The sequence below is a fragment of the Neoarius graeffei genome, chromosome 1 (assembly GCF_027579695.1).
Source record: "Neoarius graeffei isolate fNeoGra1 chromosome 1, fNeoGra1.pri, whole genome shotgun sequence".
Lineage (NCBI taxonomy): Eukaryota > Metazoa > Chordata > Actinopteri > Siluriformes > Ariidae > Neoarius > Neoarius graeffei.
The window spans coordinates 93,620,770-93,646,440 of NC_083569.1; the positions used below are offsets into that span (position 1 = coordinate 93,620,770).

Consider the following 25,671-nt stretch of genomic DNA (forward strand, 5'->3'; position numbering starts at 1 on the left):
TGCTTACAAACATTAGAATTACTTCCTCATTTACGTAAACACCCACATCCATATATTTATATAAAAGATATTTTGTACTAAATATAAAAGTCTATGTAAAACTAATTTGAAATAAAAACTGTTTTGTTAACTTAATACCACATACCGGTTATTTTTTAATGTAAATAATCATCTGGATGTCGATAATTGTGGAACGGTGTCACGTGATCTGATACGCTCAGTAATCAGGAATCAACTCGTTTTTTTTTTTTCCCCCCAGTGGAAGTTTGAGTCATTATTCATGCACAATTTACATATTGAAAATCTTTTCTACTTTTGCAACGGCCAAAAGATCGTTAGTGTTGATTATTGTAGCCGCTGCTCTATCTATCTATCTATCTATCTATCTATCTATCTATCTATCTATTATTATTATTATTATTATTATTACACAAACACAGGCTGTACAATATTTCCTTTCTATTTCGGACAGTTGCTGAAACAGGATTATTTTCTCGTGTTATTTGCCATTTTCACTTCATTCTCACAGTCATGTCTTAACAGTGTTTATTGGTCACATAATTCACCGTCATTTTAGACACAAACAACTCAATTTTGATGCTTTTTCTTTTTAAGACCGCACAGTGTTTAGTAAATGGTGTAACCTTTAATGTGTGAAACAAATGCAATGAGAAATAGAACTTGGCAAATGATGTGACAAACAAATGCGACTTTTATCCGCACAAACGGCGCTGTGCACACACGTGTAAAAATGATCACACTATCAACACTCGCAGGTGAAATGTCCGTCCACAACCTTTGACCCGACGGTTTGTACAGTTCACTGCTGCACATGCAGATGTTTTTCTTGTCATTTTTCTCACCAACTCCATAAATAACTTGTCCAGTTTTTTCTCCTTGTCAAACCGGCCGAGTCGACAGATTTGTTGATTTTCGAAGGTAAATCTGCCATAATTTTCTGAATATCGTTGCTATTAACATCAGCTTTGTGAAAATCATTAAATGATGAAATCTAAAAAATATTGGTTAATAAGTTAGTTAATTAAATCTTATTTCTTTGACATCACCATTCACTAGTTACTGCTCACAGATTCACTGGGTAAGTCCTTTACCTTTCAAATGAATATGAACATGTATTTATATGGTCATGTGACCTTACTAATGAAGTGTTCATTCGTATTAAAACAATTCTATGATCAATAAAGTCAATAAAGAAGCAGCATCAATATCTGCATATCTGTAATGTGTGTACAATGTGCTTAAATTATTCATTTAATCCCTATAATACGCCCTTTAATGTCCCTCGGCCCACATCATTTTAAATGTATAAAGTTATAAATGTGGTATTTTGGGATCATAATGTAGCCCCCTACTAATTTTAGTCCATCCTTTTGTATTTTTTGTTGTTATCTGCAGTGTAGGGTTGCCCTGGTTTATAAAATATCACCTCATTTATTACTCGTGATTTATTTTATGCATTAAAAGAGGAAACTGTGTATTTTTGTTAAAGTATTCAAATATCCCATGTTTAGAGCAGACCTTGAACTTCTCATGTCTGTTTTCTGCGGGGGATAGACAGGTGTCAATCAAACAAGTTAGGATAGACTTTTGCCCTGTCGGATTTTGTGAGGGGCGGGACTTAGTTCAGACACGACGACACGGAGCGAGGAGAGAAAAAGAGGATAATACCTGTTTTAAGTTCAATTTATTCTTTGGAAATACTTTTTTTTGGAAGAATTAAAAACCCAGTGGGATTGCAACTGTGTAACTCTAACCAGCGGAGTGTGGGCTGCGTTGGGAGACGTTTTAGTGCAAACCTGGGCATTTTACGGGCTGCATCCGGCCCTTTGGTTCATTCTGACCGGCCCGCGTAAGGTTAATTAGAAATTACAAAATAAACGCATTTTCTAATTTTACCTCATGCATGGACTGAATGTGCATTGCTTTTATTTTGAAGTTGTGTTCAACAAAAACGCAATGCGCGCGACATGAACATGACATGAAATCCCACGAAACCTAATCCCGCGATAACTACTGCCGTAATTTGTCCAGACCAACCACAAACTTGTACGTCATCCTTCAAACGGTCCAGCCAATCACATAGTGTGACGTCACCAGCAGGCGCCGGAGCCCGAGCCGATCTGTAGATCTGATTCCTACTTTTTGGTGAATAATCTCATTATTTTTACAAAATATTACATACACAAGTGTCGATATGCCAAATCCCCCCTTCATGGCCTGCTCTTAAGAATGAACTGTCCTTGTTACAAAAATGTCTGAAATATATAAACAATCCCCATGCAAATATATTGTACACATTCAGAGCACAAGTTAACCTTTCATAAACACCTCGTTTTTTTCCCCATTTTACATATACTGTATATATATGTATTTGATAAGTTTTCTTTTTAGATTATATTTTCAGAGGTGTGATTTTATGTTGTAATATAAAATAATTCTGTGTGTTTGAATTTAATAAAAAAAAATCTGATTCCTACACCGAATCGACTGATGATCATCTGCCAGCTGTGCTTCGCATCTCCACCTCAGACATTCAACCTGACTCTGATGCACTCGTTAAAGACCAACAGAGACTAGATTTCTCTCACTGAACAAATACAAAACTGAAAAACACCAAATGAGGTGATTAGACTACAAATGTGGGCATCATTATTATAATCTGATGTCTCTTGCTTGATATTTGGAGTAGAAAGACAATATTGTGATGTCTTTATTGTGTTTTGGGGTGAATGTGACTGAAAAAAAATGGTACAAACGTTCACATTTTGTTAACCATTGTTTTGGGAAATTTGATTGAATAAATGACATTTTTTGTAAGGCAACCTCGTTTTTTCCCCATACTCTTACCAGTCTTAGCAGCTTGTAAAAACAATGTTATTTACTGCTTTATATAAAGAAATACAATTAATATTATGCAGAATTTAGTTCAGCCTTTTGGTCCGGCCCTCCACAAAATTTTCTGTTTCTCATGTGGCCCCATGGAAAAAATAATTGCCCACCCCTGTTTTAGTGAGTATGGTGACTGAGCTAGTTCTTACCGTTAGTTGCTAAGCTACTACTGTTAGCATGTAAATGGAGTTAGCTGACTAGCGTGCGCCTTCACAGGAGCGAAGGAGACCTGCGTTGGGCTGCATGTAGGAAGCCTGGGATTATTTACAAGTTTCTGAGTGAGTATAGGGATTGTGGATGCTAAAATTATGCACATGGTCGTTCATCAGTGTATTCATTTGAGATTTTGACTTTCACTGTTAGTGTGCTTCAGACATCGCCACTCATGCTGCTGCAATAGAGGTGCTCAGGACTTGCAGCTGCCAGGGACTTTCTGCACGTGGACCGAGTTTTTCTTCTTCCTCCTGCTCGCTGTGTGTGGAAGGTTTGAATGGACTGTTACTACCATCTTTCTGAGTTTCCAAGGGACTGTGAGTACTAACTCTTCTCCAGCTGAGGGTTACATATGAGCTCCAACAGCGCGCCGACGAACATGGTACCATAGACTGAGTTAGAAAATCCCAGGTAATATTATTATTTTCATTTGTTTATTTTATTTGTTTTTTTTTTTTTTGGGGGGGGGGGGGGGGGGGGTTGAAATAAATACTGTGATATTTTTGCAATCAATGTGTGTGTATGAGAGTGATTCGTGTTAAATAGTGATGTAAGCCATGTCACTGCAAGATCTGATTTATGTGGAACATTAAAGGGCCATATCTGAGTAAGTATGAAGCATGGGAGTTAAAGCTCACACATACAGTATAGCTAAATTATAAGCTAACTGGGCCTCTTTGCACCTTGGTTTGAATCATGTTTTTTTTTGTACAACCCCGATTCCAAAAAAGTTGGGACAAAGTACAAATTGTAAATAAAAATGGAATGCAATGATGTGGAAGTTTCAAAATTCCATATTTTATTCAGAATAGAACATAGATGACATATCAAATGTTTAAACTGAGAAAATGTATCATTTAAAGAGAAAAATTAGGTGATTTTAAATTTCATGACAACAACACATCTCAAAAAAGTTGGGACAAGGCCATGTTTCCCACTGTGAGACATCCCCTTTTCTCTTTACAACAGTCTGTAAACGTCTGGGGACTGAGGAGACAAGTTGCTCAAGTTTAGGGATAGGAATGTTAACCCATTCTTGTCTAATGTAGGATTCTAGTTGCTCAACTGTCTTAGGTCTTTTTTGTCGTATCTTCCGTTTTATGATGCGCCAAATGTTTTCTATGGGTGAAAGATCTGGACTGCAGGCTGGCCAGTTCAGTACCCGGACCCTTCTTCTACGCAGCCATGATGCTGTAATTGATGCAGTATGTGATTTGGCATTGTCATGTTGGAAAATGCAAGGTCTTCCCTGAAAGAGACATTGTCTGGATGGGAGCATATGTTGCTCTAGAACCTGGATATACCTTTCAGCATTGATGGTGTCTTTCCAGATGTGTAAGCTGCCCATGCCACACGCACTAATGCAACCCCATACCATCAGAGATGCAGGCTTCTGAACTGAGCGCTGATAACAACTTGGGTCGTCCTTCTCCTCTTTAGTCCGAATGACACGGCGTCCCTGATTTCCATAAAGAACTTCACATTTTGATTCGTCTGACCACAGAACAGTTTTCCACTTTGCCACAGTCCATTTTAAATGAGCCTTGGCCCAGAGAAGACGTCTGCGCTTCTGGATCATGTTTAGATACGGCTTCTTCTTTGAACTATAGAGTTTTAGCTGGCAACGGCGGATGGCACAGTGAATTGTGTTCACAGATAATGTTCTCTGGAAATATTCCTGAGCCCATTTTGTGATTTCCAATACAGAAGCATGCCTGTATGTGATGCAGTGCCATCTAAGGGCCCGAAGATCACGGGCACCCAGTATGGCTTTCCGGCCTTGACCCTTACGCACAGAGATTATTCCAGATTCTCTGAATCTTTTGATGATATTATGCACTGTAGATGATGATATGTTCAAGCTCTTTGCAATTTTACACTGTCGAACTCCTTTCTGATATTGCTCCTCTATTTGTCGGCGCAGAATTAGGGGGATTGGTGATCCTCTTCCCATCTTTACTTCTGAGAGCCGCTGCCACTCCAAGATACTCTTTTTATACCCAGTCATGTTAATGACCTATTGCCAATTGGCCTAACGAGTTGCAATTTGGTCCTCCAGCTGTTCCTTTTTTGTACCTTTAACTTTTCCAGCCTCTTATTGCCCCTGTCCCAACTTTTTTGAGATGTGTTGCGGTCATGAAATTTCAAATGAGCCAATATTTGGCATGAAATTTCAAAATGTCTCACTTTCGACATTTGATATGTTGTCTATGTTCTACTGTGAATACAATATCAGTTTTTGAGATTTGTAAATTATTGCATTCCGTTTTTAATTACAATTTGTACTTTGTCCCAACCTGTTTGCACCGTGGGTCAGAGAGGACTGAAATTTCATCTGTTCTGTATGTCGAGCATGTATAGCATATTTGACAATAAAGTTGACTTGACTCCTGACATTTATTTACTGTAGATCAGGATTGTAAAACATGAATCAGCCTCAGAGATGCGCAGAAACGTCAGCAGTGATTCCATAATATCCATGCAAATTTAAGCTCCAAGATTCATGTCGGGGAAATAATATGGTTTTAGAAAGCGATGATTGACACAATTCTTTGTATATTTGAGAGGAAACATCAACTTCTTTGAGTGTTTGTGTCACTTGTTGATATTCCACGTGCGCCGGATCCACCATGTTTCTATCGCAGAGTCGATGTCGGCAGTGAGGAGACTCGAGCTAATAAACTCACGAGGTGCGGGTTCACATCAGATTATTTGAGCTCACACCTATATATATATGAGACCATCTAAGCTTCTGTTTATGTAAAAATTGATGGATTTTACAATTATTGAGCCGTTTTGTAATCAGAACTAAAGGTTGAATTGAACAGTTAAACCACTTACAGTGGGGTGATGGGCTTAATTTTTATCTGAAAATGCGGCTGAAGAGACGATCGATTAGTCTGTCGGTGTTTAAACCTCTGTGGGAAACTGAGCGAGCCGTCAGAAAACAAAAGAAAAGAGGAATCTATCTTTTCTCTGTTCCTGCTTTTGTGTTCTCGTTTCTTTCTCTAAGATCAAAACATTAGGTGTATAACTCCATACTCACTACTGTGGAGTCGAGCCCATGCGTTCTCAGGCTAAGATCGCTAAGCGCCAGCTCGAACAATTTGAACAATCTGTCCAGAAAAATGATGTCATCTAATCCTGCTCTCTCTTCCGGCTGCACTCACTAGTCAGGTTTTCCTTTTCCGCTGGAGGGAGAATCAAGTCCGCCATGTTTGCCCACGCCGATGTGTTTTGGTTAAAAGTAGGTCAGACGCCCCACGGTGGTCACGTGATATTGTTGCTCACTTGCTTCGGCAATCTCCAGAATTGTAAAATGCGGGACGCTTTTTATCTCGGCAAAACATTTACACACAGGATACACGGTGTGTGCAGCAGCGAAACATCTCCAAACTCCAACAGCAACAGAAATAAAACATTTTACCCAGAATTCAACTTTGCAGTCAGAACCTTTAACTGCATGATTATAAAACTCTTCGACTTCTTCGTCCAGCACAACAACAACATTCACCTCTGAAAGGGAAAGAGTTTTATACGCATCACTTTTCCACACACATGGTGGAACAAATCATTCTTTCAGAATAATCCGTTTTTTCCACACAATGTTTTACTCACATTTATAATCTTTCATTTTTACAAGTGAAGCTGAATTCAATCAAATCATAAAGCTGAACAGTGAAGGCTAAAGAACAGTGGTTTACTCAGAGTCTGGGGATTTGGACTCAACCCCTTCCAGTCTGATCTACCAGCGGATAAATAGTTTGTATGATCTATAACGATGTCCAAAGTTGATGCTAAGGCCATTATTAAAAAATGTTCTGTTTCCGGTCCACCGGCCGGGTGAGTGCCGTTTGTGCGGTTGAAAAAAAATTTTTAACGCCAGTTTTTCGACATTTTTTTCAGGTTCATAAATCTAAAATCGAACTTGACATTTACGCATTCCCAGGGCTTTCCACTAAGGTGGTGTTTACATTAGACCGTATCCGTCTCGTTTTCGTCGCGGATGCACTGTCCGTGCACGTTAAAACGCCGGGAAACGGCTCCACAGGCGGAACAACTTGAATCCGCCAGGGCCCACGTATTCAACCCAGTTCGTATCTGATCCGGTGCTGTGTAAACATTGAGGAACGAGGAAACGCTGTGCTGAGCTCTAGCTGACGTCGTCATTGGACAACGTCACTGTGACATCCACCTTCCTGATTCGCTGGCGTTGGGATCACACACACAGCGGCTCAGTCCCGAATCACTGCTCGTGTGCTTCACTCACGCGCTCTGTGAGCTGCGCAGGGCCGGAGTGCGCACCCTCCAGAGGGCACTCGCTGTTCAGGGCGGAGTGATTTGGAGCGCAGGAGGAAGCGCTGAGCCGCACTGAGGTTTATTTACACATTTCAACTTATTTACCTCCTTCAGGCGCTTCAGTGAGAACATGAACATCACAGCCAGGTGTGTTTATCTGCTGGAGAAGGTGTTCGCTTGCCATCCTTCCACTTGCAAGTGGTGAGTGACTTGCGCATGCCCGATATGCACTGGGATCATGTGACGTGCCGTCTAATTAGTCATGTGATTAGCATATCCGTGTATTGGCGTTGCTGTGTGCACGCGAATCGTTTTAAAAACGTTAATCTGATGATCCGCTGATACGGTCTAATGTAAACACCACCTAAGGCTCATACTAGCCAGCCATGACAAATAAGTAGCCAGCCGGGGGGGGGGGAGTAAACACAAAATAAACTCCTGTGCACGCAGTTCCCAGGATTAAATGTATTTTCCACAGACCATTTATTTATTCACTTTACTCAAATACAAAGTAAAATGGCAGTAAATCTTCTTTCTTTTCTTGCGTATTGCATCATGAGGCGTTCCTGGCTTGTAAATCTCTTATTTTCGGTGCATGACACATTCACGCAGCTGAGCATGCTATGGATTAACAACAACGCTCTGCAGTGGCGGCTACACAATTACACACTCAGCCAACATTTCTCCATTTGTGTATGAAAATCCACTCCAACCACTCAGTTTGGTTTCATTTACAACCAACGGTGTCTTTTGATGCCAGCACGTAATTGAACGAGAGAAGACTGGTTTACCGGAGACAAAATAAGCGTCATCTCTGCTTCTGTTCCCTCCGACGGCCCCGACACACTACTGCCTCCGCCGAGTGCGCGCGCACTCTGAACTGAATCAGCTCTGCGCATGTGCCGTGCGGCACAGAAAAATGTCAGCCACCATGAAGGAAGGAGATACGGAGTTTTCAAACATTTGCTTAAGTGTGAAATCGCAAAATGGTATTCTAGCGAACAAGAAAATAGTAAAGATTCAGAAAAACAAATCATTCAGTGATCATTTTAATAGTGTAATTTCATCCGAACTTGGCCTAACGCTCGATTTAGAACTACAAAAAGTCCGTGTGTCGGACACTAAGTACCTTTGTAAAAGTTTTGCAAATGTTGCAGTCAGCATTTAAAATGCTAACTTAAAGTTTTTGTACAAGTTTCAGTTGATTAAACCGTCATATTTTATTAAATGTGTCTGCTTTTGTTATAAAAAAGTATTGAAAGAAAAAGCAAACACAGCATTGCGATTTCTTATCCATCCATATAAAACAAAAAATCCCTCCCTCCCGACTGAAATTTTTTTTGCTCACCCGGTGGACAGGAAACGGATTTTTTTTTTAAGGATGGCCTAATCTGTGTTTCTCTCCTATGAATGAATGAAAGAAAAGTACAAACAGGTCTCAGGTGCTCCATTATAACTCACTAACTCCCCCACACTCCTGCTGCAGACTCCGGAGAAAGAAATAACCTGAGAGTTATAAAACACATTTCTTTATGGATCTGATTCAAATCCACGATGACCTTCACCGTGTTCTGTTGCTATAGTGATGCAGGTGCACGCTCGTGAGAGGGGAGACGTTTAATGGCAGGAGATGTGAAACGGTACGACACGCTCCAGACTCGATGGCCTTTGCCTCGCCCAGAGTAACCCGGATGTTCATTTGTGGTGTTGAATTTTGCAGCCTGAATCTGACTGGTTGAATCCGACACTGAAATTAGCGACCTGAATCCAGATTTCTGAAGATCTGAAAACTCAGTTATTCTGTCTGAATTTGTGAACACTGAAAAAATATATTTGAAAAAAAAACATACTTGATTTTTTTAATCTGAATTTTAAAACATGAATCTCTGAACACTGAAAAACGATAACTTGAATTTCAAGGATGTTAATTAAAAATAAATAAATAGACATGAGGTTTGCAACTGTATATATTTCACTCCTGGGTGTAAATTCGAGGGGGTTTGGGTTTTAACCCCCCAATAATCAAAAGCAGCCAATACAACGCCCCAAATAATCATATCGTCATGATGAATGAAAAATATTAACTGTTATAAAACATGATAAAGTGGTCGGTTTTCTTGATTCGATGTAATTAGGAAGTAAAGAATGACATTTCTTTCAGCCCCCCGTCCCTGTGTAAGACGTGTTTGTGGAACCCATCCTCCTCTCCCCACGTCTTCTCACAAGCAGTAGCCGGTGCGAGCGGGAGCGAGCCGTCATACAAAATGCAAAGAGGAGCAACAAAAGACCAACCAACAGCTTTAACTTGTTGGTGCAACAAAAAGAGAAAAGCCTCTTCCCAACAGGAGGTATGTTACTATAATGGCACTGACACTCATGAGTCAAAGAACTGAATGAAAGTCTGATTTTCTGCTGTGGTTTCACTGTGTGAGGTGAACTGTTAGCTAACTAGACTAGCCTTCAGAGAATCACACCACTTTTATCAGAGATACTCGCTAGCTGGGATTATCTCGATTATTTCGAAGATTTATCAAGTGGTTATTTTTAAATAATAATTTAGGAATTACCCGTTGCCAGGGTTTTAACAGCGATTAATGCTGCAATAATTATGAGGCAGGTAATGATTCACTCAACTGACAATTTGATTCACGATATACATTTTTAAAATAGCGAATGATTTCATGTCCATTATTTGCTTGGAAATCCCCTCAAATTATATCACTTCCCAGCCACAGACTGGCCTGTTTGTTTGTTTGTTTGAGATATTCCAGAAATAAACGTATCACAATCACCAAATTTCAGAGGGAACTAAATTTCACCAGTTTTATGAAATCGAAAGGCCGTCTCGCTTTAACAATGACTGTAACAGGTTGCCACTAAATTAACACTAACAGCAGCATTAACTGCAATTAAACTTTAAAACAAACAGATCATTGTAACGTATCACAGTAATAACAATTAAAAACATCTCCTCCACGTTTTTATTCACAACTGCCTCGAGTAATCAAGATGGCACAACATGCACTGCTAAATGTGAACACAAACATTATCCTGGTTCAGTATTTTCAAGTATTTTCTGCACAGGTTACACTATTGTACAAGACTGCTCAGTGAGGTCATTATACAATTTTACATACATTTTTATAATTATAAAAAATTTAAAATACCCCCTTTACAAAATATTTTTAATGATCCTATGCCTGGCTCTTTCCCAGTGGATCTAGTTAGTCTACATGCTGATTAAACATGTATATTATTAATGTCCTAGCAACGGCTAAAATGGCTAGGATACAAGGTCTGTAATTATTAACCCCCCCCAAACTAAAAACCCAAGGCCTCGCCCTTCCACTACCACAGTGATCAGTGCACACTCATTGACAAATGGCTTAATTTACATTAGGGGGGACCATTGAAATCCCAGGAATATTCTTAAATTAATATTAAATTAATTTAAATATCCCGGGAATGTTTCCTCAGGAATATTCTTTACTCTGCGAACGTCTTTTTTTTTTTCCAAGTTTAACATGGAGCAGTATTTTAAATAGAGCAACGGCTGCAATTATAAGTAAATTGTGCCTAATTACTCAAACTTCCACTGGGAAAATAAATGTTGATTCCTGATTACTTAGAGCAGGGGTGTCAAACTCATTTTGGTTCAGGGGCCACATACAGCCCATCTGATCTCAAGTGGGCCGGACCAGTCAAATAATTGCAAAATAACCTTCGTCAACTCCAAATCTTTAGCATTGTTTTTTCAGTAGGCTATGCTTTATGCTTCAGCCTACATTTATAGCCGACAATCACTGATCACAAGGGATCGAGATTATTACACATTTATTCACAGAGAGGCCAATGGATTTGAAATAAAATGCATTTCACTCTCAAACAACTGGTTTATTTTTATACAGTTGAGTGAATACATTTTTACATCTGACAACCTGAACCAACTCCCCACACTAAACTCAAGTGGGAGCTATGAAGAAAGTAGCCTAAACATCCTGCCTAAATGTGCAAATTTATGAAAAATAAAATTAAATTAACAAACATAAAAGTTATAGCAGTGCATGAGCAATACGATTAGGCTACATCAGATCAAACTATTTTGTAGGCTAGGCCTACTGAAGCTGAGAATGATACACTGCACAATATTCATTGTCTTTTAAAGTGAAACCAGAGTAATCTTATTTTCAAAGAACTGCATTCTTCAGACTGCAAACATTTGTGAACATTGCAAGAATTAGGCCCAGGCCTTAATGCTGATTAACCTCCCTCCCCGCTTTCTCTCACCAAGTCTATCGGCTGCTGCTGGCTCCTGACACTTGGCATCTTTTAGCCTTCACAAGGGCATCAATCTCAGGTTTCAAATCCTGAGTAGCAGCACATTTCACAATGTCATTCAAGTGTGCGTTTGATAACCTTGAGCGGTGCTTTGTTTTGTTGAGGTTCATAACAGAGAACGCCTGTTCACAAAGATAGGTAGTCCCAAACATGGATAAAACCTTTGCAGCCAGGGATGTTAATTTGGGGTAACCTGGCAAGAGATATTGATAAAACGTGTCCTAAGCCCACCGACGCAAATTTCTGCTTCATATCAGAATCACACTGCAAGTCAATTATCTCGAGTTGGATGTCAGCGGGCATATCAGAAGCATTGAGCATTTCGGTTATTTCTTTAAAAATTCATAAGTCGTCACAGGAATGGGCTAGAGATTAACTTTTTTTTTTTTGACATCCTTAGAAATTTTCTCTCTACAAGTCTGGGGCCGGATTAAACCATCTAGCGGGCCGTATGTTTGACACCCCTGACTTAGAGTATCAGATCACGTGACACCGTTCCACAATTATTGACACCCAGATGATATTTTTTTGAAATAAACAAACAACCGGTATGTGGTATTAAGTGAAAACAAAACAGTTTTTTATTCAAAATTAGTTTTACATAGACTTATATTTAGTACAAAATATCTTTTATATAAATATATCAATGTCGGTGCTTACGTAAATGAGGAAATAATTCTAATGTACGGTGGCCGGGAAGTGCAAAACAAAATTACAAACTGTAAAACACTTTTACATTTATTAAAACAAAATTACATTGCCAAAACACTTTTACCAAGGACAAAACAAATTTACATCTTAGAAAACAAACTGACAAAACATCTTAGAAAACATCTTACATCTTAGAAAACAAACTGACAAGATGTGAAACACTTTTACGAGCGCTGAGACAAATCTACAAGTGGCAGAACACTTTTACGAGTCCCGGAACAAATTTACAAACGAAAATCTTGACGGAAGGGGAATGTACCAAATGCCGCAAGCGACTTGGAAGTACGGTTGCCGGGAAGTGATGGAGTGAGCGGTCGATCTGTGTCGTCTTCTATGGAGTTTATGGTGAAAGAACTTCAACTGTGACTGAACGATGTTTTGCCCCTTTTGTGGAAAACACATGAACCACAAAATGGAACTCTGTCCATTCCAGCAGAATAACCGTGTCCATCATATAAACAGTTCCTGGAGTACAGAAGCTCAAAGACAGAAGAACGACAGTCCTGTAACTGTGGGCTGAAAGGAAGATATCGGCCAAAACAAGGAAGGAAACGTGTCCAGGTAAGCTGTATTGGCTGTTCTATACATAGCATTGCAAAACTGTATATCATATTTGATCTGTGCATGATATATGAAATTCATTTTATGTTTCTATTATTTTACTAGATAAACATAAAATTGATGGTGCCACATGGAACTGATTTAAAAGCTCTAAGAAGGAAAACACTCCCGTTATTTACAGACCCGGAGGTAGCGGCACCTGATCTACTGAAACAAGCTGTCCAGAAAATGCGAAATTTCAACAAGGACATGCGTGATGGATTATATATTCTTTTCTCTAGACTGCTCAGAGGTGATCCATGTGCCTGGGTCAGAAAGGCCATTCAAACTGCCAGAATATAAAAAGTAAATAGGAAAAGCATATTCCAGGATTACTTTTTCATTTGCATAGAAAGACACTTTAAAGGAGGTTTGTGGAGCTCATGATTCAATATTTTTTACATAATTACATACTTACTGTAGGATACATAATCTGTTGGATTTCTTGTTTTTACAACAGTGGATGATACGTCAGACTCTGATTCTGAGATTGTCATCACATCAAGGAGCACAGGTAAATTCAATCAAGCTGACAGTGTGGTACATACATTTATTATGTATTTAATTTTTTAAAAATAAGTATGCATGTATTCATTCATTTGTTGGATCTATGTTTTAAGCGTAAAACCTACGTCCTGGTCTATATTTTAGAAGAACAAGGCTTGTTTTGATTATTTTGCAGTTACTAACAGAAACACGGACAACTTTTCACCATCGATATATACTGTATGTGGGAAGGGAACAATAATGGAAGCTGTTAAAAATTGTTGATAATTGTATGCGTTTCCTCTCAGGTTTTTGAACCACAAAACCAAAGTACTCCCCAACACAAACCTGATGATGAAAGGTAAGTGCTCACTTTTATACAATCAGTAATTTATCTTTAAATTGTTGATGTGATTATCCCAGAGCATTTGCTTTGATGAACATGCAGCAGAAAACACTATACATGTAATGTGATTAATAACAAAAAATAATCTCTTATTTATAAATCTTACAGTTCCTCCGACTACTAAATGTTACTCAGAGCTCTACTGTAGCCTGTATCATGAACGTAGTAATTTTATGAATTTTATCATGTTTCCGAGATGGACCGGGACATTCAGCCACAAATCAGCCTGGACAGGTATTAAGGCAGACTGTGGCAGCCTGATGTTTCTTGCTTTCAGTGTTTCATACATTTTAAATTGTTTTTCAGATAGTAAGATCTGATACTGAGGATCTGGATCCACCTGAAACAAATCCAGACAAGACTTCTTGCTACAGGGAAGTAAAAAAAAATGATAAGAACTCACTTTTAATTCATGGATTCCATGGGAAAGAAATTAGTGTTTGTAAGATGTTTTAACATGAAAATGGTAATTTCCCAACAGTAAATACACAGACCTGTACGCACCAGATGTTGAGGAAGAGGAGCTGGCTGCAGTCAGTGTGAAAACATTTACAAAAAACACACAGCAATGTAAAGTAACAGCTATTAACTGTAGCATTGCAGTTTTTCACTGTACAATGTACACCACTGTCCAGCTGTGGGTGACAGATTCAGACACTTAGACAGCAATGTTTCACTCCAAATCAGATGACGGGGCTCACCACGGTCTGGTTTCATAGTTTGTCAAGATGCATTTTCACTTTTCCCTGTGATGTTTCCAACTGATTCGGATACCTCTTCAAATGTTACATTAATAAACAACAAAAATTCAGATATCGCCTTTTAATTATTTCTGTGATAGACTGGTCATGAGATTTTCTCAATCCATTTTAAAACAACAAAAGTGCATTTTCAAATGTACATGATTCTCAGGCTAGAAAATTTTACTTATAGAGCATCAAATTACAACATGGTCATCTCTTGGCATACATTAAAAAAAAAATGCAGGAAGAAAACCCAACAACATAACCATCAGCGTGCCACATGTAGTTCGGTTCCACAGAGTGGTAGGTTCTTCTTATAAGAACCTTCTGTGTGCTCTCCTCTCACACCCTCGAGGATTAAGGTCCCAGAGCAAATTCATCACATCATCTCTCTTCACTCGAAGATTGTACTTTTGCTCGAGTACCTGCCACATCATGCGGCAGCTAAACAGTTGTCCAGGTCCACAAAGTTCCAATCTGATGGCGTTAATTATCGCGTTTGCAGAGGAATAATCCTTTCTGCGGTACAAACCGGCTTCCTTTACTACTTTTAAAAGTCCTCAAGCTGATGTTCACACTGTGTGAACTTGACATCATACCCATGATTACATCATACGAGTGGCCCTCATTCAAATATTGTACATCATGGCAAGGCATATCTGGTCCTTCTGTCTGGTCCGTGTCCTTTTAAAACCTCTAGAGACCGTCCACACGAAAAGCAAAGCAGTGTTAAGTGGTTCGTGTGTTTTTCCACAAAAGGGGCAAAACATCATTCAGTCATAGCTGAAGTTCTTTCAACATAAACTCCATAGAAGACGACACGACTTGACCGCTCACTCCATCACTTCCCGGCCACCGTACTTCCGGGTCGCTTGTGGTATTTGGTACATTCCCCTTCCGTTAAGATTTTTGTTTGTAAATTTGTTTCGGGACTCGTAAAAGTGTTCTGCCACTTGTAGATTTGTCTCAGCGCTCGTAAAAGTGTTTCGCATCTTGTCAGTTTGTTTTCTAAGATGTAAATTTGTTTTGTCCTTGGTAAAAGTGTTTTGGCAATGTAATTTTGTTTTAATAAATGTAAAAGTGTTTTACAGTTTGTAATTTTGTTTTGCACTTCCCGGCCATCGTACTAATGTTTGTAAACAAATGAACTGATAATGTTTAACCTGTCAGAAAATCTTTTTGCTCCACTTTTCGTAGATCACATTTTGTTAATCATTCATTGTTATTTGTATTAATTTCTAGTTTTGTAGTTTACCAATAATTCAAACAATGCTCAGGTTGGTGAAGCTTCAGTATTTTCAAGCAACTGATTTTTTTTTCATTGAGATTTTAAATTTAGATCTAAAAATATAAAATGTCTACTGATATTGTAATATGTGGTCAATATTTACAACAAACTGCAAAAAAAAAAATTCTGAATGAAATAAAATCTGACGATTTCAAGCATGTAATTTTCTATATGTTAGGACTTCAATTCTGTTCTAATTCTATTTATTGCAATTGGATTCCAAATACTCTATAAACATGCCACTCTGTGAATCAGGAAAAAAATTATTATAAATCATAGCACTTATTTTTTTTAAAAGTACTTCATGTACTTCAACAAATGTTACACAAAGACCGATCCATAACAGTTGTAAACGTCCCTTAATTCCACAGGGTGTCGATAATGGTGGACAGTGAAAGTGATCACTATTATCGACACCTCACGTGACTCTCAAACGCGCGTTTAGATACAAAATGGTGACTATCAAATGAAAGAGTAAGAAACCAAGTCGGTTTTGACAAGGAGATCATGAAATATCGGTGAATTTGATCAGTAAAAACATATCCATGATCTTTCCCCCATGCTCACCTGCGATGATAACGTCCGGGTTTTCTTCAAATTGTTGATCGTGCTAAAAAAATTCCATCTCAGGTAACGAGCTTTGTCATCAGACGACAAGATCAAAGGGCGAGGCGGGTCTTCCGGTTGATTAATTAACCAATAATAACTGTTGGAACTGAAACTCACCTTTGTAAAATTGTTTTTTTATTGGTACATTTGAAAAGGTGTCAATAATTATGGACTGTTGATAATTGTAGCCGCCACTTTATTTCTTCTTCTAACCACAACCCCGTAAATTTATTTTTTACAGAAGAATCCAACTCTTTAATCGCCCCAGTATCACGAGCACCGATGACCGTCTCCATTTTTGTGCAGGCCGCGTAGTTGACAGAATATACATCGCGAACCGGGATTCGTCAAAGATATCCCAACTGACCAAAAGTCAACACTTTAAACACTCTGTGAGCCGGGAACCGCTAAAAATCACAGCCAGTCTCAAAGCATACATTGCAAGGACTGCACAGTAATACTGAGGACCGAATCGCAGACCTGAACCAACACCCCCCAGCTTTTTTCATCGAATTTACACTGATCTCATGAATGACCCGTATAGATGTCTAAAAACCGGAAAAATCTGATGCCTGCAAAACAATTTAATAAATTAAATAAAAGTAGTGAGAAGTGTGTAGTCTGATGTAATGGAGTATAAATACATTTTTAAATCATAAATGTACTTGAATAAGAGTCTTGATGGTGGCTGGTGGTAAACTATTTGTGGGCCACAGTAAATAACATACATCACTAATATATAATTAAAAAGTTTATATAAAAGCTTTTTTGTCTTTTGAATCTGAACTGTGTTTCATCTGAATAACAAACACAGTACACAGAAAAGTTTTCACCCTTTTGTTAAAAACAAACAAAAACTTAGTTTTGTCATCTGTCCTTTTGTGTAATTTGTACTTTGTTTAGAAAATGTGTGCTCAGTCCATCAACTTTCAGTTTCTCCTCCAAACATCTTTGAAAGGAAAAATAATGATGGACTGAATAATCCACTTCATTCATGTTCAGGTCACCTGAGACTGAGTCTGGAACACGCCCACTGGTGACGTAATACGGAAACGTCACCAAAATGGGTTAGAATATATTCACCCATTGGAGCTCAAAACTCGGGGGGCGTGTCACACTGTAGTCACATGATTCAGTTGCCGCTGATTGGCTGCATGACCCTACAGCAGAGCGTCTCCCTGACTACAGCACTGGGCTCGTTACAGTTCCCCCACAGACTCGCGCTTTATATCATTCTGTGTTTTTCTGTCCGACTGCGAGTTTAAAAAAAAAAAAATCACAAACATCCACCCATCTTCTACCACTTATCTGGATCCGGGTCATGGGGGTAGCAGCAGAAGCCGAGCAGCCCAGACTTCCCTCTCCCCGGCCACCTCCACCAGCTCTTCCGGGGGAATACCGAGCCATTCCCGGACCAGCCGAGAGCTGCAATCTCTCCAGAGATTTTACACAAATCTCTTATTGTTTTCTTATTTACAGAAAACTATCATCATGAGACTGTGTTCATATAAATCTGTTATAGAGCTAAAGTGTGAAGCTGTAGTTCAGTGTAACGGTGAGTTTAATCCTGTAGGATCAGACTTTACTTTCTCTTTCTTCTAACAGACTCCCAGTAAACTTCCAGTGTAGGTGATGGAAACCACAGCAACCCAATAACAATCACAACTATTGTTACTCCATGATTAATGAACTGTGGATTTAAACACAGGTTACACTGAAGTTTTCCAGACAGAACATTAAAAATTTTGGAATTCAAAATTAATGTCTTTTTTTCCCCTCAGCACTTTTGTTTCAAAACAAAATCATGTCCGTGTTATTTTCTTAAGGATCTCTCTCTCTCTCTCTCTCACACACACACACACAGTAGAGTCTGTGATTTAACTGTCCTGAAGATAAAAAGTTCAAATTGTTCTTACCTGCACACAACGATTTCTTTATAAACTCTGAAATACAAAACAATATTATTTTGTATTAATTTATCCAAATACAATTAGATTCAACAAAAATAACAAAATTAATTAATATATGAATAATATTTACACTACAGACCAAAAGTACAAAACAATGTACAAAAAAAAAGTTTATTGCCATCAGTAGATTTTCTCTAAAAACACTGAATGTAAAGAAAGGAGAGAAATATAAATCTCATAATCTGTTCCTCTTACTAAATATATACAGTTCCCTCCATAATGTTTGGGATAAAGGCAGATGTTTGATTTGCCCCTGAACTCCACAGTTTTAAATTTGGACTCAAACAATTCACATGTGGGCGGCACAGTGGTGTAGTGGTTAGCGCTGTCGGCTCACAGCAAGAAGGTCCTGGGTTCGAGCCCCGGGGCCGGCGAGGGCCTTTCTGTGTGGAGTTTGCATGTTCTCCCCGTGTCCATGTGGGTTTCCTCCGGGTGCTCCGGTTTCCCCCACAGTCCAAAGACATGCAGGTTAGGTTAACTGGTGACTCTAAATTGACCGTAGGTGTGCATGTGAGTGTGAATGGTTGTCTGTGTCTATGTGTCAGCCCTGTGATGACCTGGCGACTTGTCCAGGGTGTACCCCGCCTTTCACCCGTAGTCAGCTGGGATAGGCTCCAGCTTGCCTGCGACCCTGTAGAACAGGATAAAGCGGCTAGAGATAATGAGATGAGACAATTCACATGTGGTTAAAGTGCACATCCTCAGATTTTAATAAAAAATAATAAAGCAAATGTTATAGTTTGACCATGTAGAAATTACAGCACTTTTTAATAATATTTGGGACACGGGGCTTCACAGGTGTTGGTGATTATTCAGGTGTGTTTAATTGCTTCATCAGTGCCGTCACCTTTAGAGTCGTCTTTTACTGTTTGTCAGCACGAGGAACAGAGTTGTGCCAGTGAAAGTCAAGGACACATTAAAAGGTCAAGAGATGAAAATAAAACAGTGAGAGACATCGGCCAAACTTTAGGCTCAGCAAAATCAACTGTTTGGAATGTGATTAAGAAGAAAGAGAGAACGGGTGAGCTTAGTAACCATAAAGGGTCTGGTAGGCCAAGGAAGAGCTCCACAGCTGATAACAGAAGAATTCTCACCATAATGAAGGAAAATCCCCATAAACCTGTCTGACAGATCAGAAACACTCTTCAGGAGGTAGGTGTGGATTTGTCAGTGAAAAATGTCTGCAGAAGACGTCATGAACAGAAATACAGAGGCAACACTGCAAGATGCAAACCACGAGTTCGCCACAGAAACAGGAGGGTCAGGATAGTTTAGTAAAAAGTGATTAAAGGAGCCTGCAGCGTTCTGGAAAAAGGTCTTGTGGACAGATAAGAGCAAGATGAACTTGTATTAGAGTGATGGCAGGAGCAGAGTGTGGAGGTGAAAAGGGACTGTCCAAGATCCAAAGCGCACCACCTCATCTGTTAAACATGGGCCTGTATGGCTGCCTCAGGTACTGGCTCACTCATCTTCACTGATGATGGAACTGCTGATGGCAGCAGCACAATGAATTCTGAGTGCTGTAATGTCCACATGGTAAAACTCAGGAGGATAAAAATACCCTTTATGAAAATCTGAGGATGTGCACTCTAACCGCATGACAATGGTTTGAGGACAAATTTAAAATTGTGGAATGCAGAGGCAAATAAAAACAATATGCTTTGTCCCAAATATTATGTATCTAATTTCTCTACTCACAATTTTTAACAAATTACTTTTCACAAAGTCAGATGTCCTTACCGTCTTCCACTCTCTGTCTCTGCAGCTCTAAAAAGAGAAAAAAGTTCAAATTAGAGACGAGACATACCTGTAGGATCCTGTTTAATACACTGTTATTGCTTCCCATGGTGTTAGTTGTACGTGTTGAATAAAACCAGAGTCCACTTTACTTAACTTGAGATTTCTACTTCATGATTATACATTTTATAGAGAGTAAAAATGTGGTGTTGAACACATGAATGGGTTCATATGGATAATATTATATACACTATATAGACAAAAGTATGTGGGACCCCTGACCATCACACCTCCTGTATCTGAGCTTGTTGGACGTCCCATTCCAAAACCATGGGTGTTAATATGGAGTTGGCATTGCGCATAGTGATCTGAAGCTTGTGTGCAGCTGTTGGCCATGGAAACCTACTTCATGAAGCTCCTGATGCACATTTCTTGTGCTGATGTTGCTTCCAGAGGCAGTTTGGATCTCTGTAGTGAGTGATGCAGCAGAGGGTTTTGCTGCACTCCATGCTTCAGCACTCAGCGGCCCTGCTCTGGGAGCTTGTGTGGACTGTCACTTCGTGATCAAGCTGTTGTTGCTCTTTGATGCTTCACAATAATAGCACTAGCCCTATGTTCACATTAGCGTATGACAAGTCACTCATGTCACTTGTATTTTGTCTCTTGTGGCCGTGGAGCGAGCACTCCTGTTGTCGCCGGTGGGTGTGTACCGTTCATTCAGCTCCAATGAGAAGGAGTCCTGAACAAAATGTAGACTACAACACACAATTTACTCCAAGATATGATTTACTTGTCTTTAAAATATATATTTTCAATTGAAACATTGTATTGAAGTGGAAAAAGTGAGGAAAATCTGGTTGCATGTTGCACGTTACAGAATATGCGTATTTGTATTAGCTATTAGCAACACGCTAACTGTAATACCTAGTTACCTCGCCCCCTAGTGGGATGGCAAGGTATTGTGATCACCGTGTGAGTCTGTGTGTGTGTGAGTCTGTGTGTGTGTGAGTCTGTGTGTGTGCGTGCGTGCACGTGTATTTGTCCCACCCCAGATTTTCGCTCATAACTCAGCAACGACTGGACGGATTGACATGAAATTTGTTGGGCTGATGTATCATGATCATAGGAACCCATTCAATTAATTATGTTGTGGTGTGAAGAAAAAAGAAGAGAAAGAGTACTTTCACGTATATTTTCCAAACAAATATGCTTTATGAGAAAAAATGAACTACGATTTGTTTTGATCTGTTTAATAATGCGAGCGCCACACTGCCTGTCTTTAATGATGCCCTTGAAAATTGATAAAGCAATGCATTGTAACCCTACAAAAATTATATTCAACTGGAGAAATGGAAGAAACAAATAAGAAAAAAAAAAGTGCATGAATATAATCTGAATGACCCCCTTCTAGCCAAGAGGAAATCATCGTTATGCTGCGGGGGCGAGGTCGGCTATCTCTGATTGCCTTGTTTTCTTTGTAATATCTCAAAACAGGTTGAATGAGAAATCATATATGACAGTTAAAATTAAACCACTTATGAGTTTTCCCCCCCATTTTATTTTAGTTAAGCAGTACAGGAACTAATAGCAGGGAATGAAAAAATATTGTACTACGTGTCCCAAACGATTAGTCTGAGGAATCGTTTGAGCCAGTTGTTTGGATTTACCACTTCATACCTAATTTGCATAACATTGAGAAAATGTAAACTCGCATGTTGCTTGTTGCGTTGTCACTGTCGCTGAAATCGCAGCTCTGTGTCACGTGTGTATAGAGAACATGAATGGCTGCCTGTTGCTTTGTTGCTCGTGAGTGTGAACATATCTTTCCAGCTGACTGAGGCAAATCTAGCAGAGCAGAAATTTCACAAACTGGCTTGTGGTAAAAGCGACATCCTCTGACAGAGCCGTGTTTAAAGGCACTGAGCTCTTTAGTCTGACCCATTCTACTGCCAGTGTTTGTCTGTGGAGATTGTACAGCTATGGGCTTGAGTTTATTCACCTGTTAGTAATGAGTGCGGCTGAAACAGCTGAATTAGGAGGGGTGTCCACATACTTTTGGCCATATAGTGTACAGCAGAGCTAATGTTGTATGTTAAAATGATCATTCATATCAGTAATTTGTGTATTTACTGAAATTCCTTTCAGACCACACACACACACACACACACACACACACTTCTTTTTATGTGTAGACCTTTTAGAGTGCTTTATTATCTTACAGTTGATTATTCACTATAATTTTAAAGAACAAAATTTATTCTCACCTGCGAATCCCTTCTCCTTTCGAAGCTCTGAGGCTGAAACAGAGAAAATAGTTTTGAGTATTCTGTGTAAATTCAGTATAAATCGATGAAGCAGTGTAATATAGTGATAAAGTCAATGAACAACACATCAGATTGCGGTTATGAAATGCAAGCGTCCTCTGATGTTCTATATTTGTTAAATGATGACGCACACTTCACGCAGTGGAACATGATGTTACAGGTCAGTTATGACTCCGTATATATAACAGGTCAGTTATATCAGCAGTTACGCTCATATTTACATCAGAATAACATCCATGAAATGTATCAGTCAGGATTTAGACCTCATCATAGCACAGAGACAGCTCTGGTTAAAGTAGTAAACAACCTACTGTTGGCGTCTGATCATTGCTGTGTCTCGCTGCTTGTGTTGCTTGACCTTAGTGCAGCATTTGATACCATTGATCATTCCATTCTTCTGGATAGACTAGAAAATGTTGTGGGAGTTAAGGGAACGGCCCTCTACTGGCTCAGGTCTTATTTAACTGATCGCCATCAGTATGTTGATATAAATGGTGATATTTCTAGACATACTGAGGTAAAGTTTGGTGTTCCACAAGGTTCTGTCTTGGGTCCACTACTTTTTTTCTTTATATATGTTACCTCTGGGTGATATGATTTGTAAACATTGTATTAGTGTCCACTGTTATGCTGATGACACACAGGATAAAGCGGCTAGAAATAATGAGATGAGATGAGACTTTGTCCCAACTTTTTTGGAATCGGGGTTGTACACCTTCTACAGGGTCACAGGCAAGCTGGAGCCTATCCCAGCTGACTATGGGCGAAAGGCGGGGTACACCCTGGACAAGTCGCCAGGTCATCACAGGGCTTTGGGACAAAGTACAAATTGTAAATAAAAAAAAAACGGAATGCAATGATGTGGAAGTTTCAAAATTCCATATTTTATTCAGAATAGAACATAGATGACATATCAAATGTTTAAACTGAGAAAATGTATCATTTAAAGAGAAAAATTAGGTGATTTTAAATTTCATGACAAGAACACACCTCAAAAAAGTTGGGACAAGGCCATGTTTCCCACTGTGAGACATCCCCTTTTCTCTTTACAACAGTCTGTAAACGTCTGGGGACTGAGGAGACAAGTTGCTCAAGTTTAGGGATAGGAATGTTAACCCATTCTTGTCTAATGTAGGATTCTAGTTGCTCAACTGTCTTAGGTCTTTTTTGTCGTATCTTCCGTTTTATGATGCGCCAAATGTTTTCTATGGGTGAAAGATCTGGACTGCAGGCTGGCCAGTTCAGTACCCGGACCCTTCTTCTACACAGCCATGATGCTGTAATTGATGCAGTATGTGGTTTGGCATTGTCATGTTGGAAAATGCAAGGTCTTCCCTGAAAGAGACGTCGTCTGGATGGGAGCATATGTTGCTCTAGAACGTGGATATACCTTTCAGCATTGATGGTGTCTTTCCAGATGTGTAAGCTGCCCATGCCACACGCACTAATGCAATCCCATACCATCAGAGATGCAGGCTTCTGAACTGAGCACTGACAACAACTTGGGTTGTCCTTCTCCTCTTTAGTCTGAATGACACGACGTCCCTGATTTCCATAAAGAAATTCAAATTTTGATTCGTCTGACCACAGAACAGTTTTCCACTTTGCCTCAGTCCATTTTAAATGAGCCTTGGCCCAGAGAAGACGTCTGCGCTTCTGGATCATGTTTAGATACGGCTTCTTCTTTGAACTATAGAATTTTAGCTGGCAACGGCGGATGGCACGGTGAATTGTGTTCACAGATAATGTTCTCTGGAAATATTACTGAGCCCATTTTGTGATTTCCAATACAGAAGCATGCCTGTATGTGATGCAGTGTCGTCTAAGGGCCCGAAGATCACAGGCACCCAGTATGGTTTTCCGGCCTTGACCCTTACGCACAGAGATTCTTCCAGATTCTCTCAATCTTTTGATGATATTATGCACTGTAGATGATGATATGTTCAAACTCTTTGCAATTTTACACTGTCAAACTCCTTTCTGATATTGCTCCACTATTTGTCGGCGCAGAATTAGGGGGATTGGTGATCCTCTTCCCATCTTTATTTCTGAGAGCCGCTGCCACTTCAAGATGCTCTTTTTATACCCAGTCATGTTAATGACCTATTGCCAATTGACCTAATGAGTTGCAATTTGGTCCTCCAGCTGTTCCTTTTTTGTACCTTTAACTTTTCCAGCCTCTTATTGCCCCTGTCCCAACTCTTTTGAGATGTGTTGCTGTCATGAAATTTCAAATGAGCCAATATTTGGCATGACATTTCAAAATGTCTCTCTTTTGATATTTGATATGTTGTCTATGTTTTATTGTGAATACAATATCAGTTTTTGAGATTTGTAAATTATTGCATTCCGTTTTTATTTACAATTTGTACTTTGTCACAACTTTTTTGGAATCGGGGTTGTATGTTTCTGTAAAACCTGATGAGAGACACCAGCTTCATAGAATTGAGGAATGTGTAAAGGACATTAGACACTGGATGCTTATTAATTTCCTTCTGCTTAACTCTGACAAGACTGAAGTACTTGTACTAGGACCACATGCAGCTAGAAGTAAGTTTTCTGATTACACAGTAACTCTGGATGGCCTTTTTGTTTCTTCATGTGCAGCAGTAAAAGACCTCGGAGTGATTATTGACCCCAGTCTTTCATTCGAAACTCACGTTGATAACATTACCCGGATAGCTTTCTTTCATCTCAGAAATATTGCTAAGATAAGAAATTTAATGTCACTACGTGATGTGGAAAAACTAGGTCATGCTTTCGTTACCTCCAGGTTGGATTATTGTAATGCCTTACTGTCTGAATGTTCCAATAAGTGCATAAACAAGCTCCAGTTAGTTCAAAATGCAGCAGCAAGAGTCCTTACTAGAAGTCGAAAATATGACCACCCCTGTCTTATCCACACTGCATTGGCTCCCAATCAAATTTCGTATTGATTATAAAGTACTACTATTGACCTTTAAAGCACTGGATGGTCTCACACCACAGTACCTGAGTGAACTTCTGCTCCTCTATGACCCGCCACGCCTACTTAGAT

At 39.3% G+C, this 25,671-nt stretch overlaps 1 protein-coding gene and 1 long non-coding RNA gene across 9 annotated transcripts in view; one reads left to right on the plus strand and one right to left on the minus strand.

Moving 5' to 3' along the window:
• LOC132870555 (uncharacterized) overlaps nt 1-15,817 on the plus strand; it is a 33,067-nt gene extending 17,250 nt beyond the window's left edge. The window contains exons 1-9 of one of the 5 annotated variants that reach the window (XR_009651147.1): nt 2,481-3,188; nt 3,274-3,534; nt 9,584-9,770; nt 12,905-13,032; nt 13,138-13,221; nt 13,314-13,441; nt 13,532-13,585; nt 13,866-13,918; nt 14,270-15,817. This is a non-coding gene — a long non-coding RNA (uncharacterized LOC132870555). Of the gene's footprint in view, nt 1-2,480; nt 3,189-3,273; nt 3,535-9,583; nt 9,771-12,904; nt 13,033-13,137; nt 13,442-13,531; nt 13,586-13,865; nt 13,919-14,269 lie in introns of those variants that run through there. The other 4 variants (XR_009651139.1, XR_009651164.1, XR_009651143.1 and 1 more) reach the window with 4 other exon arrangements.
• Nucleotides 1-25,671, minus strand: part of LOC132869846 (butyrophilin subfamily 1 member A1-like) — a 124,314-nt gene that overhangs the window by 3,158 nt on the left and 95,485 nt on the right. For 3 of the 4 annotated variants that reach the window (XM_060903515.1, XM_060903449.1, XM_060903366.1), the window contains 3 exons: nt 22,575-22,607; nt 20,314-20,340; nt 18,520-18,546 (listed from right to left, as the gene is read on the minus strand). In XM_060903515.1, coding sequence (XP_060759498.1) covers nt 18,520-18,546; nt 20,314-20,340; nt 22,575-22,607 — 87 coding nt within the window. The remainder of the gene's footprint in view (nt 1-18,519; nt 18,547-20,313; nt 20,341-22,574; nt 22,608-25,671) is intronic. The other variant, XM_060903554.1, reaches the window with a different exon arrangement.